At 25.6% G+C, this 14,776-nt stretch overlaps 1 protein-coding gene and 1 non-coding gene across 2 annotated transcripts; both read right to left on the reverse strand.

The window, feature by feature from the left end:
* Nucleotides 1-5,079: 5,079 nt before the first annotated feature.
* On the reverse strand, nt 5,080-5,151 carry Trnac-gca (transfer RNA cysteine (anticodon GCA)). Its single transcript has one exon. It is a non-coding gene; the product is annotated as a tRNA-Cys (tRNA).
* Nucleotides 5,152-6,379: 1,228 nt separating this feature from the next.
* Nucleotides 6,380-8,317, reverse strand: LOC145845218 (ubiquitin-conjugating enzyme E2 K-like). Its single transcript, XM_082952641.1, has 5 exons — nt 8,261-8,317; nt 7,778-7,868; nt 7,239-7,383; nt 6,763-6,926; nt 6,380-6,519 (listed from the first exon to the last, which is right to left on the reverse strand). The coding sequence occupies exons 1-5, from the start codon at nt 8,315-8,317 to the stop codon at nt 6,380-6,382; spliced, it is 597 nt and encodes a 198-aa protein (XP_082808767.1).
* Between the last annotated feature and the right edge of the window lie 6,459 nt (nt 8,318-14,776).

Below are 14,776 nucleotides of genomic sequence, written 5' to 3' on the forward strand. Positions count from 1 at the left end.
TGTTATCTTTATCTAAATACAGGGGTCTCTACAAATTTTGGCCCTTAAAGCTAAGTCTGCGGCCTGCGATGTAATTTTGATGTAATTTTCGGCTAACAGCATATTTTTTCAAAGTAATAGAAGTAGAATATTTTTACGCTAACAATTAACAATTAGGCTCTTATTTTGGTATTTGGAAGCTACTCGTACTTTGTTATTCTTTATTTTATCAAAATCAGGTTTAAAATAGTGTTTTAATATTGTTACTACAATTATATAGAATAACTGCGGCCCGCAAAAGACTTTTTCTAAACAGCGCGGCCCGCGAGAAACATGTTCTTGAACAATTGGGACTAATAAAAGTCTGCCAATCCCTGTCCTAATGATAAAAAATTTTAACCACAATTGTTTTAGATGCGAAATAAAGTAAGTCACCACATACTGATAACTGACGATATGTTTAAAGAACTCAAAACTTTATTTCTTAGAGCGCTAAATGGCGTTAAAGAAATTGCTAATGATGAGGAAAACAACATTCCAAACGAAATCAGAGGCTTAATAAATGATCTTGATAATGATGAATTTGAAGGGGTTAATTTGAGTTTTTTTGCATATCTTTTGAACTGTTTACTTTAATGCATATCTTCAATTGTTTGAAAATTTTGTGCAGCAGTTTTACAATTGCAATGATTAAGTTTTAGACAATGCAGTTTTTTTTTTTTTATGTTATCTCATCTAGCTTTTTACTTGAGCCATTGGGTTTATAAAAAAATTCAATATGATGTTTTAATTATATATTTGGTCTATAAACAAAACAACAATGTTTTTTATTGCTACATTCTTTTGAAACCGTTCGGAAATAAAAAATGAGAGATCATGAAAAAGAAAATAAGTTAAAATTTAATTCGCAAAGTTTTTATTTTCCAAACAGATATCGTTATAAATATTTAAAGATTTTTTTTCACAACAGATTTTCAACGATCAAAACCCAGAGAGGGAGGTCAATGAACGGGCTGGAATCGAAATAATATTTCCTCCGAGTTTCCGCGCCAACGTATGCGAGAAGCAGAAGAGCCCATTGGAGATTAGTGGTGCCGATTATGAGGGATACATTCAAGCGCTTGTCAATTTTTTCGAAAAAAATCCCATTGGAAAAGGTTTGATTATTTTAAAGTTTTAGTTGTGTTGTTGGTTGCGTACAAGATTACATGTTTCAGGGTTGCTGAAAAATATGGAATTCTGGAAAAACCTGGAACTTGACAGTTTAGGCTAAAAAAAAAACCTTGAAAAACCTGCAGTTTGAGAAATTTTGAGAGAACAGACCTGAAATTTTACACGAAAATTACTAAAAATCTTGGAATTTTAAGCAGCTTTTGATTAGTAAAATTTCGATTTGACACAAAAATCTAAAAAATCTTTTATATTAAATATAAAAAAATATTGTAGTGCAGGTATAAGCTTAAAATAATGTTTCTTTAATTTTGTTTTTCTAAAGAAAAAAAATCACAATGTAACTTTCCACAAAAAATACTGTGATTTTATAATTTAAATATTGAGCTTAAGCTTTGATTGTTGATTTGTAAAATCAATTGAAGTAAAGCGTTGTTATTTAAAAGTGAAAAACATACTTGTTTAAACTTTTACAAAATTATTCCAACAGTGGAGAATCCTTCTGGATTTGTGAATGACTTATTTGAGAAGTTTCCCCTTACAAGAGATTGGTTCTACGATGGTTACAAGAACAATGCCACAATTCAGGAGGGTGAAAATGGTAATTTATTTTTACATTTATCAGTTTTGGTAAAAAAAATTATTTGTTTTTGTTTACAGACCTTTAATAAAGTAAATAACTATTTGAAAACTTTAATCGTTTTTTGCCCGAGTTGTTTTGTAATTTCTTGTTTCTAATTAGTGATTTTAAAGCGTTTTTTAGGAGAATTATTAAATTGAAACATATTTTTAGTTATATTAGTTTGTGAAGTTTTTATTAATAAGTTTGACTTTTGTAGATGTTTAAAATAGATAATTATAATTTTTAAAATAGTATATCGAGTAACACAGTTTTATGGTTTTTAATTTTTATGCCTGTTATTAAGTTTTCACAAAATAAAACAGTTAATTATTTTGTAATTTTTATGTCTGACACTTTCTTTAATTAGAAAATATATTAGATTTACTATTTTTGTCTAAAAGTAGTGCTTATAAACAGTTTTGTGTATGTTAAGTAAACTCATAACAGATATTGTTGTATTTAATGTTAGTTTTTTTCACATTTTACTCTGCAGTTTAGTATTTTCAAATCTATATTATTGATGAAAGTTGTAAAAATAAAATGATACACTTAATATGAATATTTTACTTTTGAGCAAATAAAGATCATTTTATGGTTTAAGTAAACATAAACATAAAAAAAAACATAAAAAACTTTTCAGAAATATTTAAATCAGAATTTTTTTTTTGAACTTTTTTTTCTATTATTTATCGTAAAAAATTTTTGTATACATTTGTTTTACTATAACTTACAAATAACAAAATTATGAAAGTTAGGTTTATTAGATTTTTTAAATGATAAAGTATCCAAACTTAATTCTGATATATATTTTAATCTAATTATTTTATGCTTGCTTTTGTTTTTTTTTGTGTTTTTTTTTTTTGCATGCTATTAACTTAACATGAAAAATGTTTTAGCGTACAACAATATTTGATAATAGCAACAAATATGCTAAATGATAGTTGTTTGTGAAACTTACTAACATTAACACAAACTAATTAGTATTTTACAACCCCCTAAATAGTACATTGTTTGCACTTACTAAAAGAAAGTTAGTTTTAGTTATCGTAAAAATATAATAAAATAAATAATACTGTAGTTTAAACTATGAAAAGTTATTTTTTCAGGTAATTCAAAAAAAGAGCAGAAAAATCAAGCGACATCAAATAAAGTGTTTAAACTTTCTGTGTGTAGTGTTCAATAAAATTGCCTAAAATATATTTCTTGTTTTATTGGTATGTTTTCACATAATATAGACTATGTATTTATTTTTCTTAACTAAAAAATATTGCTTGGTTTACTGAAATGTAAAGAGCTTTTTTAAATAATAAAGTGCAAATTAAAAACTTTATTTACGATTTTATATACTACTGGTAGTAGTTACGATATTTAATTTGCACATTATTATCATAATATAGACTTCAAATATCTTTTACATTTTTATTACTGTAATAATACAACTAAGAAAGCTTTATTTTTCAAAAAAAGAGAAAAGTATTGGTTAAAGTATGCGATTTCTACTATAACATCATTAAAAGCAAAAAAAAATTAAAGATTGCTAAAGTTAAGTAAAAACGTTTGTGATTTAAAAGTTATTTAAGAACTTCACTGTACTATTTTGCCATGCTGTTTATAAAATAAAATATATTCAATATAAATAATTTGGTAGTACAGCAATGTATTAGCTCATTGAAAAAATTAGAAATATTGTTAAAGTTTGACAAAATTCACAACTCAAAATTTATCAAAGTACTAATGTTTTTTTTTTTATTTCTTACACTGAGCACAAAAACTCTTAAAATTGATATCTAGTATTGTATTGAAAATTAGTGTTTACTACTTTAAGTAATTTCGATTTCTCAACTAAATAAAAAGCTAAATGTTTGTTTTTTTTATCATTTTTAAGTTCTTACTATGACTAAATAGATTTTGTTGCACAGTGAACTTTATTCTATTTTGTTTTTAATTTAGTTCTATATATTCTAGTAAATACAAATATATCAGTTCATTTCGTTTTACTTAAAAACTACTTGAGTAGCATGCCTGCGAAATTGCAAGGTTTTTGATTGCATTTAGTTAATCTTTGCATAGTTATGTAACAAAGAAGTACAATTTCATGGGTTTATAAACTACGCGTAACGACTCTATACGTGTGGCCGAGTGGTCTAAGGCGCTGGATTTAGGCTCCAGTCATTTCGATGGCGCGGGTTCGAATCCCGTCTCTGCCACCTTTTTTAAATTATTATTATTAAAATAAAAGTTTTAATTATAGTTTTATCAACCTGCTCATGAGTACTTAGCAAAACTAATACTTATGAAATATAAGGTACAAATTTCTAAACTAAGAATTTCCTAGTATTATTACGTCATTAAAAAGAATAGTATGCATATTTCTGAATATATAATATATATATATTCAAAATACAAATAATTTTCGTATTGTTTACTAAGTTTCAACGTTTAACACGTTTCATCGAAACAATTAAGTACATTATACATAATATTATAATTATAAATATTGCACATTATATAAATATGTAATACTTGATCTAGTTGAGGAAGCGTTTAGACGCTGAAGCGACTGGCAAAGTTTGTAACTAAAGTTTTCTATATAATAGATGTAAATTAACTGAGTCAATTTTCACTGAGCCTACCTAAAGGGCTTTAATAGTTTATTGCAAAATATAAGGATCAAAAAAAAAACAGTACATATGTTTCATAAATCTTATTGCTTTAACCTTCAGATGTATATAAGATTGAAGCATTGAGCTGAATGAAACATTAATACTGTTAATTTTAACCATATATTTTGAAACAAATTATATATATATACATATTGCTATTTATTACATGTTAATATATATTTAAAATTTGCATGAACAAAGCTTATTTATGATTTATTATTAAATAAATAAATATATACATATCGAAGGTAAGAACTGCAATTATACAAAAGCTTAAAAAACAACATATATTTTTTTTGGTACACTGAATAAAATTAAAAAAGGAAAGTTCTAATTAATAATAAAAGCAAAGGTGCATATTTTAATGAAAACTAATTTTATAAAAAAAAAAACGTTTTATTCAAAAATTATTTTTTGTTCTTGTTTTAAATTCAAATTATAGTTTAAATAGCTTCTATAATATTAAAAACGCTATATAAAAAGTTAGTTATATAAGTTTCTATTTCCACATTTTTATTTAAATCTAAAAATTGTAAACCTATTAAACGATTTTTTTAATTAGCGCTTTAAAATAATCTTAGATTTTCAAAGATTTGTTAAATCTATGCCCCCACCTTAAAAACATTTTTATAGGCTTAAACATGGAGGGGACACTCGGATTTGAACCAAGGACCTATCGATCTGCAGTCGATTGCTCTACCACTGAGCTATATCCCCGCACACTAAGTACCAAAATTAATCTATTATAAACTTAAATTGTCAAGCATTACGCAGCTTATAAAAATGTTGATGCATTTCAGCAATATTTAGCTGTAAAGCTTGTGTAAACTTGTATAATGGTTTAAGTTGCAAATACATTTGTATTGTTTATGTAAAAAATCTTATAATTGTTAAATTTTTGTATATAGAAAATAAAAACAGTAATACTTTAGAGTTTAGTATTACATTTTGGTTTGAATTTGTAAAAAGTTAAATTATTAACCATCTAAAAACTTTTTTTTTTTAGATTTTTAACTTTATTAGTAACAGTAAATGAAGTGTAAAAGTTTTTATGCCTAATACATTTGCTGTGTTTAAAAAAACAAAAGCTACTTAATTGCTTATACTGCATTCAAGAGTATAATTTTTTTTTTAAATTACAACTAAATTTTAATAACTAAAATTAATAATATATTTATAGTTTATAGTTTTTTTAAACTTAAGTTTCTATAACTTTTAAAACTCTGTTTTTTGTCTAACTTTGCCTATATCATACATTAGAATAGTGGCTTAATTTATTATTACCTAAATTTGGTGCACAAATATTCAAATTTCGACTATTCAAATTAAAAAACGTTCGAAAGACCACAACTTAAAAAGCAATATTTTTACTAGATATAAATAAAAATGCGTATCGTGTATGTCTAACTTTTAACTATTTTAGTAGTATTTTTTTTTTTAATTTTTGAAAGATACGGCTGTAATAAGTTTTAAGTGTAGTAAATTAAAAAAATATCTTTCAATACAATTTTTACCACTATACTTTCATTAAATATATCTAAATACAATTTATTTTTTCAAATATTTTAATTTTTGCCTCATCACAATTTTACAAGAATTTACATTGTCTGAATTTCAAATGTCATGTAACTGAATACTTTCAAAACATTTCAGTTTGCAGTTATATTACTGATATAACACAATACATTTTAAAGTTGTTTTATTATACAGTGAAAAAGAAAAAAATCTGTACGCCAAACGACATATAAACAATTATTAACACAACAAAAATCCATTAAAGTTTTTTATAACAAAGTCACGTATAATACAACTGAATATTCAAATAAAAATATATTCACTTCGATGCCATAAAACAAGGAATGTTACCGAAGGAAAATATGACAAATACTACAATATCATAATCGATCAACAAGTTCCTACTCATTCTGACAACAGATACAAGTTTTTATTCCAGGTCTTTTTTTGCAGCCTCAAGGTCCCAGCTGCTCTTGGAGAGGCTCTTCACCGCTTCTTCCTCGCCGAATCCCATTTGCATCATCTTCTTCACGAGATCATCACAAGATTTCTTGGTTCCAGATGGTTTCGCTGTTTAAATAATATTGTTTCAATCTGTACAAGCCTAATTGTAAGTTTTAAAATGCATTGATTTATAAGGTACACAGATGAAAAGCCAACTTCTTTTCGAATATCATCTACTAAATATTCAATGACCTACATACTATTAGTGATATTACCATTGCGCAAATGGAAATGTAACACTATGTTAAGTATGGTCTTATAGCCAATCATTTACATAACAACATTCTTATATTTTACAAATAATCTTACCTCCAGCATACTTTTGGGCCCAGTACTGCGCAGTCTGTTTAAACTCGTCCTTGTTTTTCTTGTATTGTGACGCAACTACGGCGTCCTGAGGATCGTCAGGTTCAGGGGCGGACATCAGAACTTGCAGGGAAAGCATCACTGTCCTCAGGCTCAAACTGGCAGACCTGTGATAAGATATAGTTGACCAACACATTGCTACTATGTACAACGGTATGACGTTACTAAATAGTAGAAAAAACATTTCGTAATGTTTTTACATAAGCAGCCAAGTCAATAGTTTAAAGTTAAAAATGGCAAAAAATTATAATATATATCAATTCAAGTTTAACTATTTTTCTATATCTATGTTCATACTATTAGTTTAAAAAACTAAATGACCCATTAAGTGTTTTAAAGGTAAAGTAAAAGAACGTTTTATAACTTAAAATATAACAAGACTTTGTAAAAAACATATTTGATATTCATTTGAAACAAACCAGGCGTCCCTCGTCAGGATGTCGAGGCAAATACATCCGGTGACGGAACTGATGTTCGGATGCCAAATTTTCGTGATGAATTTCGCTTTAGGGGGTATGAAGGGGTAGGTGTCGGGAATTTCAAATAACAGCTCGTACGTTCCTCCTGATATTTATTTTTATGACGTCATAGTATTAAGATCAAGTGCTTACAGTTTTTATTTCGTTGGTCAAAGAAACTTATAGTGTTATGTTTTTTTAAGACAACTATCACTTTCATTGAAAATCAAATAAACATGCTTTTTAGTGTTTGTCATTGCTTACGAGTATATTTATTATTATATTTGAACAATTTCTATCAGATAGTCTTTAAAACATTTCATCTAAATGTTGTAAAAAATTAATCAAACATCTATTAGTCGTGGACAAGACGTTATAAGGTATCCGTGGTGTGCGCCTCTATACCCGAAAGGTTATCCAGCCCCTAGGACTATACATTTTGAATATACATTTGTTTGTCGTTTAATTAACTATACTATCAAAAGATACTTGAAACAAACCTTCATAGGGCGTACCTTCAGGTCCAACTATTTGTCCTGTCAAAACGTTCATTGAATTACCCACCAAATCGAGCTTGTATGATGGATCAGCCTGAAAGAAAAGAAAATTAACTAATCAGTTGGTAGTAACAACAACAAATAGTAAAAAAAGGATCTTTTTGAAATGTTGGAACTTGTATAAACAACAACAAATGTCACTTTGAATTTGTCAAGATAACAGATGGTTTTAATAGTTCATGTTGATGCATTTTCTAACGAAAACAACTTAGCATCAGCATCAATAACTATACAGACAGTAATCAACTGAAAGTTACGTATACATAGTAGGCGTACTGCACTAAATTAATACAAAAAAATAAAACAATTTTCAGTTTTAACTTTTACTTCCTATGTACTTTAAGTAGGTACTCAAGGGGTACTGTTTTAAATATTTTTAGTTAATAGATACCAATAATTTTAATTTAATTTTTAACTTCAACTCACATGTTTGGCAAATTTTTTCAACTCCATCTGAATTCGGTTTAATATGGGATTGGCCATTTTGAATATTGTTTTTTAAACTACAAAACCTAAACAAAAGTGTAGTTATTTTTTATTTTCTAGCCATAACATCTTTGCAATTAAAAATGCACTCAGCTAAGTTTATAGAGTTGATGTTCTAATAAAAAACCACAAAAATAATTTTTACAACAAAAAAAACTTGTTTTTACAAAATACAGGCTCATGTTAATATAGTTACTACTTTTAGCCCTACCAGCTACAAATAATATCATAGTTTACGTAGTACCACAAAACAATTTAATTTTCAAAATACTTCTGACCTTCCAAAATACGCAACATTACAGATAATACTTTTGTTCTTTACTCCTCATTAGTTATGAAAAACTTTAATCACTCAACTATTTCAATGTGGTCTTGGAAAGGTTAGATAAAAGTTGCCTCAGAACTCCTACTGTGTTTAACATATTTAATTTCCACATTGTATAAGTTTATAAATTGTTATCAGAACTTATACCCAGTTATTATAGGTCAAATGTACTTATTTCTTAATGTAGTCTTATAGCTCAGAGAAAAATATCATATTTACATATATAAATATAAAATATAATTGCTTTAAAAAGGTTTTATTCTTTTAACTCACACAAAAACATAATCTGTTTACCTAATTATTAAACAGAAAATTAATTTACTTTTGTATGCTAATTACATCTCAGCAGGTTCTTAGATTAAGCCATTTATTTTTTGGTACATATGTAAAATTAAATGCAATTTGAAAAGATAACTTAAACTATGGTCCATTATTTAGTATAAAACTTCTAAAAATGTTTTATGATTAATATCTAATTCTAATATTTCATTCAAAGCATGACTTTTCTTTTAAGTTTTTATTATTATTTTACTAAATCTATTTCCAATCAAACAATGCATTCTTTACAACAGTACTTGATTTCAATTAGAAAGAGTTTCTGAAACTTTAAAGAACAACTTCATTTGGAAAGAAATAAAATTTCGATTAATATAAAAATAGAGCAATCAGCTAGGTAAAAGACTTTACTTAATTATTTAAATCTACACTAGTTACATAAATAACAATACCTACGTTATTGAAATTAAAACTACTTACTAAGCTTAATTGGTAGTTAACACTAACCAATTTTCGTAGGTCGCTCTTAAAATTTTCTCCTTATAATTTCTGATGAAAAATTTTAACGTTCTAAATCTATTTAGACCACAAAACTAATTATTGCTACTAGAGTATATTTTATTTCTTATTATAATTTTATTGCTCAAAATATATACTAATTTCGAATAATTTAAGTCTGGCAAAAAATTAAACAATTTGTATAATGTTATTATATTTAAGATAACTATTCAAAATATAAATTTAATCGTTTCTTTACCAACGATCCTAGCGAAACAAGTTCACTGGAATATATAGTATGTTATTATTGTATCGAAGATAGAAATTTTATTGCTGATAAAATAAATACTTGAATCATTTAACTAATAGATTTAACTAAAGTCTTTCTACTGATTAAACGTTAGTAAAATTACAAAAAAAACAAATTATTTAATTAGTAAAAGTGTAGCAAAAGTTATTTTTAAAGAAAACATAATGGTAAAAGGTGGTATTAAAAAGTACAAATCGTAGTTTACACTTAATATATACTTTAGTAGTTATATAAACTTTTGTTCGTCATATCTCGTAACACTATTTAACATTGAAAAAAAAATAAAAACTATATATAGAAGTTCTAATTATTAAGATTGTGATAGTAAAATTAAAGATATAAAAAATAAAAAAGAAGAAATTATTCACAATAACTGCAAATTTGAAGAATTTAAATTTTCGTATTTCTTTTTTTCTTACATAACAATTTAAATACTAAATAATCTTTTAAACGTATTTCTAAACAACAGTTCATTTTTTGAATTGTTAAACCACTAAAAGTAAATACACAATTATAAAGAAAAATTACGAAATATTCATAATTTTTAAACTTGAAAAAAGTAATAAAGTTTTCACAGTATTTGTGCAATGTTAATTAATTCTTTTTATTCGCTTGGTTTGTAGAATTAAAAATTTACATAAGAATACAAAATAAATTATAAATTTAGAACTTATGATTGAAAAAAAAGATTTAATTAACTGTTGTATGATATTATATTAAAAATATATACAAAGTTATAGTATTATTTATTACAAGAAACTATTATAATTAAATAACGTGCGATAAAATATTTTATTATAGCCTAGCTTTTATTATTTTGTTATGTATTTTTGTTTCTTAGAAATAAACCACAATTGCGAAGCACAAATTTACTTCTACGTACTGGACTGCATTAGCATTTTAAAAGTGAATACTATTGTTTATTAAACGAAAAAATAAGCTCTCAAAATATTGGTCCTAGGACCTGGTGCACTGTACTTTTTCTAACATAGGAGTAGTCAGCTGCTATTCGGTAAACTGCGATTTTTACATTTACCCTTTTGATTCTAATAATACTAGTACGACTGCCTACTTTTGGTGGAAACTAAGTGTTTCAAATATATTAACAAAGAGATGCTTTTAAAAATGTGTCTGACAAACAGATATGTTTCAATTAGTAAAATTTCTTCTTAGGCATTTGGTTAATAAATAGTACCAGTATACTTAGCTACATCATACCTATGGTTATTCGAAGACTTAGTTAAATAATTTTAAATGTTAGAGATAAATCTTAACCAAAATATAGCTCTTTGATTAAATAATAATACATCACATTCGTAATTATATTATTTTAAATTTTTTTAATGTAGCTGCAACTTATTTGAATTATATTATTTGTATCTTAATTTTGGCCTATCGTAAATCTCCTCTTGAGTCATTTACATACTAAGTATGAGTTGTCAAACTATGTTCAAAACTCCTGTTGATGATGATACAAAGCTATGTCCCTGATCCGTGTTCTTACGTTTTTTGGTATGCTTTATCCTAAAATTATTAGAACTTGAAAATCCAGTTTACTTCGAGAAATCTTAATCAAATAGTTTTAGTGTGACTTTAACGATTCTTGTTGAATAAGGTATATTCAAATTTATATATGAATCTACTGAGTTTTACCAATCCTGTTAATAAACTAAATATGTAACTATGCTCAACAGCGTAGTCAATCTTTTGATACTAAGTTTCCGTCTGATTTACGGTTAAGGCATATATTTAATAAACGCTAATTTTTAACCTCTCAGCGTTTCTAATATTATTCATCTCTCCCAACGTTTTACTCTTTATAATTCAATACAGCAAAATCTACATTTTATTTTATATATTTGTTTAAATCACAACCTAACATTTATGTAGCTTAGCCGTGGTTTTAGATTAACTTTACGCTGAGATTCTGATTATTACCAATTAAATGCCGTTTAGTCTAGCCTTGAGAAGGTTTTTCGGTCAAAACATTAATGTGACGAAAAGCATAATTATTCTACACGCTCTAAATACTTAAACGATATATTTATCAAATTATAAGGACTTGTAATTTTTACATTGCTAATATAAGGTCTTTTAGGCCAGTTGACATGCTACAGTTCGATTTTTAAGGAAATGGCTAAGTTTACTTTTAATTTAGACCTTATTTCTGAACAATTATTCAACTCTTCTAGAGGTATATCAATTCATTCATTATTAGAACGAGACCTTTTATCTCACATTTTTATGTCTCTAGTGTAGGGTTGCCACTCGTTTTTCCAGGTTTACCATACTTCTTTCAGGTTTTCAAAATAAACATTTTTAGATCTATTTTTAGTTTTATGTTAACTTTATATAAGAAACTGTGTTACATAGTATAAAAATATTGAAAAGATACAGTTAAATTACTAAAAATGTGTTTTAAAAAAAAATTTGATGATGACAAATTATCTTAATTATATGATAAATTTTTTGTGACAAATCGAAATATTTAAAATTCCAGGTTTTTTCAGGTAAAGTGGCAACCCTGCTCTAAAGCTATTAGATTTACTTTGTGTAATTGAATAAGTTATAAATTTCTTTGGGAAGGATGACAGGTGCAATCTTTAATAAGAAAAAATTGTGCTTTCATTGTTTCACAAAAATATATTGTTGCAACATTAACATTCTTGAAGAAAAAGTGCCCGTAAATGCTTAATGGTATACACATTATTAATACAATAGTGACTTTTAATTGCAATCCTACACCAATACATTTCACTTCAACTTGCAAAGCACAATTTAGCTTATAAACATTTAGGTTAAACTTGATTTAACTTTTAGTAAACCTAACTAAGATGACTTAATACTCGAAATATTGTCAACATTAATTTTACAATTTAGTTTGAGTTAGAAAATTGTACCTTATATATTTACAAATTCTTTTACGTAAAACTTAAAAAGAAATTATCAAAGACATACTTTAAAGGGCTTGATTTAAGATTATCAAATGTATCCTATTTTAAGTAAGACTTCTAGATAATATAACTTAACTTAAATAAATAAAACACACAAGCGACTAAATAAACGATGCAAAAAAACAATAACTACACGAGAATAAAACACAGTTATTTACAGCAAGAAGCAGTTGATGATATTTCAACAATTAATAATAGATAGTTTAATTAAATAGCAGAAAAATAATATTAAGTTTGTACTTTTTATATTAATTTATAAACTGATTATGTACTCATCTGAGTATATTAGCTATTAATATTAATTTTTATAAGCTAGACCTTAATTTTAAAATTTATCTTTTTAATTGTAAATTTGAAATTAAGAACAATTATTTAAAGTTTAGTTACTGAATATTATCATAGCTTTATTCAACAGATTGCTACTCTGCTAAAACTGTTTCACCTATAAGGATTCTCAGAGCTTAAAAGTAACAATAAAAATGAAATCACAAATATGTAGTAAGTTCTACTTAACAAGCAAGCAAATAGTGAGAAGGTTATTAACAATTAATCATTTTAATTATATATTTAACTAAATCTATGGAAAAATAATTGAAAATGTTTTTTTTTTAATTAACGATACTTTATAAAACACAGAGTAAACACGATTCAGCAAAGTTTTATTTAAAACAAGATGGCAACAGAGCAAGTACAAAATTCTCAAACAACAACCCTGTCGAAATTCCCTATATCAAACAACATCGAATTCTCTTAAATTAAATGGCAAATGCTACTTAAAATTAATAACTCAGCACCAAGAAAGGCAGACAATTGTTTTATTTGTAATAGAATGGACATTGCTGAAGCAGATAGAGTTGTACCGTTAAGCATAAAAAGGTGTTAATTGCTATGTGCCCCACTTAGATCTTCTTATTTTTTTTTCATCAACTACTTACATATTTTTGTACCTAATTCATGTATTTTTGCACTACCCATAAGTTTTTTATTTTTCATTAGATATTTTTATTTATTATCATTTTATATTTTTGATAAATATCTTTACAGTTTTTATAAAGTATTGTTAAGTTTTAAAAAACGTTTTTAACTTATTTTCTTATAGGTTTGTTTAGATATATCATTAAAATAATTAATTACTATTTATCTTCTTACTGCTTGATTACTTGATCTTACAACATATTTGTTATTTCATTTTTATTTTTATTGTTACTTTTAAGCCTTGAAGATCCTTATAGGTGAAACATTGTTAGCAGAGTAATAGTCTGTTGAATTAATTTATGATAAATAAGCTCTCTAGTATTTTATATAGATTGAGGAATTAAATTCATATAGTTCTTTAACTTATGTGTTTCTGAGTAATGGTTGATTGAAATAGTTTCTACCATACAAGCTTCTTTTTATTTTGGAGCACTAACAGTTATTAATAGTTAATACGTAGTAGTAATTAAATAAAAAAAAAGAGCAAGTAAGACATATAAGAAAATATCTGAAACAAATAAAACTTTACTGTTACATTTTTTATCCTACAGATTTGTATTACATCTTTGAAATTACTCTTAAGTTGATATAATAGCTAATAAATACTGATTGTTAGTGAAAAAGTTGTTTGAAAAAATTATTCAAATAAAAATTAAGAAAAAGTTATTGCCATTACAATACGTCAAATTGTTATGAATTTTTTTTGTATAATTCCAAATCAATTCATTTTTTATCTATGAGCTATATAACTACTTGTCAACCATAAGGTATATCATAAAATGTACATTAAATATTAAAAATATAAGTGAAATGATGTACATTTGTATAATTTTATTTATATTAGTATTAACAAAGATGACTACAAATAGTTTATAATTCTATAGTTGTGCAACCATTAACTATTGACAGAGTTTAAAAGAATAGAATAATTAATATTAACTATCTAGTTAGTATTATTAAGTGTAAATAAAATATTAAGGTAATCACTGAATACATTTTTTATTTGGTATTATAACATTGTAAAATAAAATACTGAGTTTTTACTGAAAGAAAGAAATATGAATAGATGCTTGATTTACAACATTAATTTTTTATTAAGCTCTGGTATACCTTATGGT

The sequence above is a fragment of the Thalia democratica genome, chromosome 9 (assembly GCF_965202585.1).
Source record: "Thalia democratica chromosome 9, ktThaDemo2.hap1.1, whole genome shotgun sequence".
Classification (NCBI taxonomy): domain Eukaryota; kingdom Metazoa; phylum Chordata; class Thaliacea; order Salpida; family Salpidae; genus Thalia; species Thalia democratica.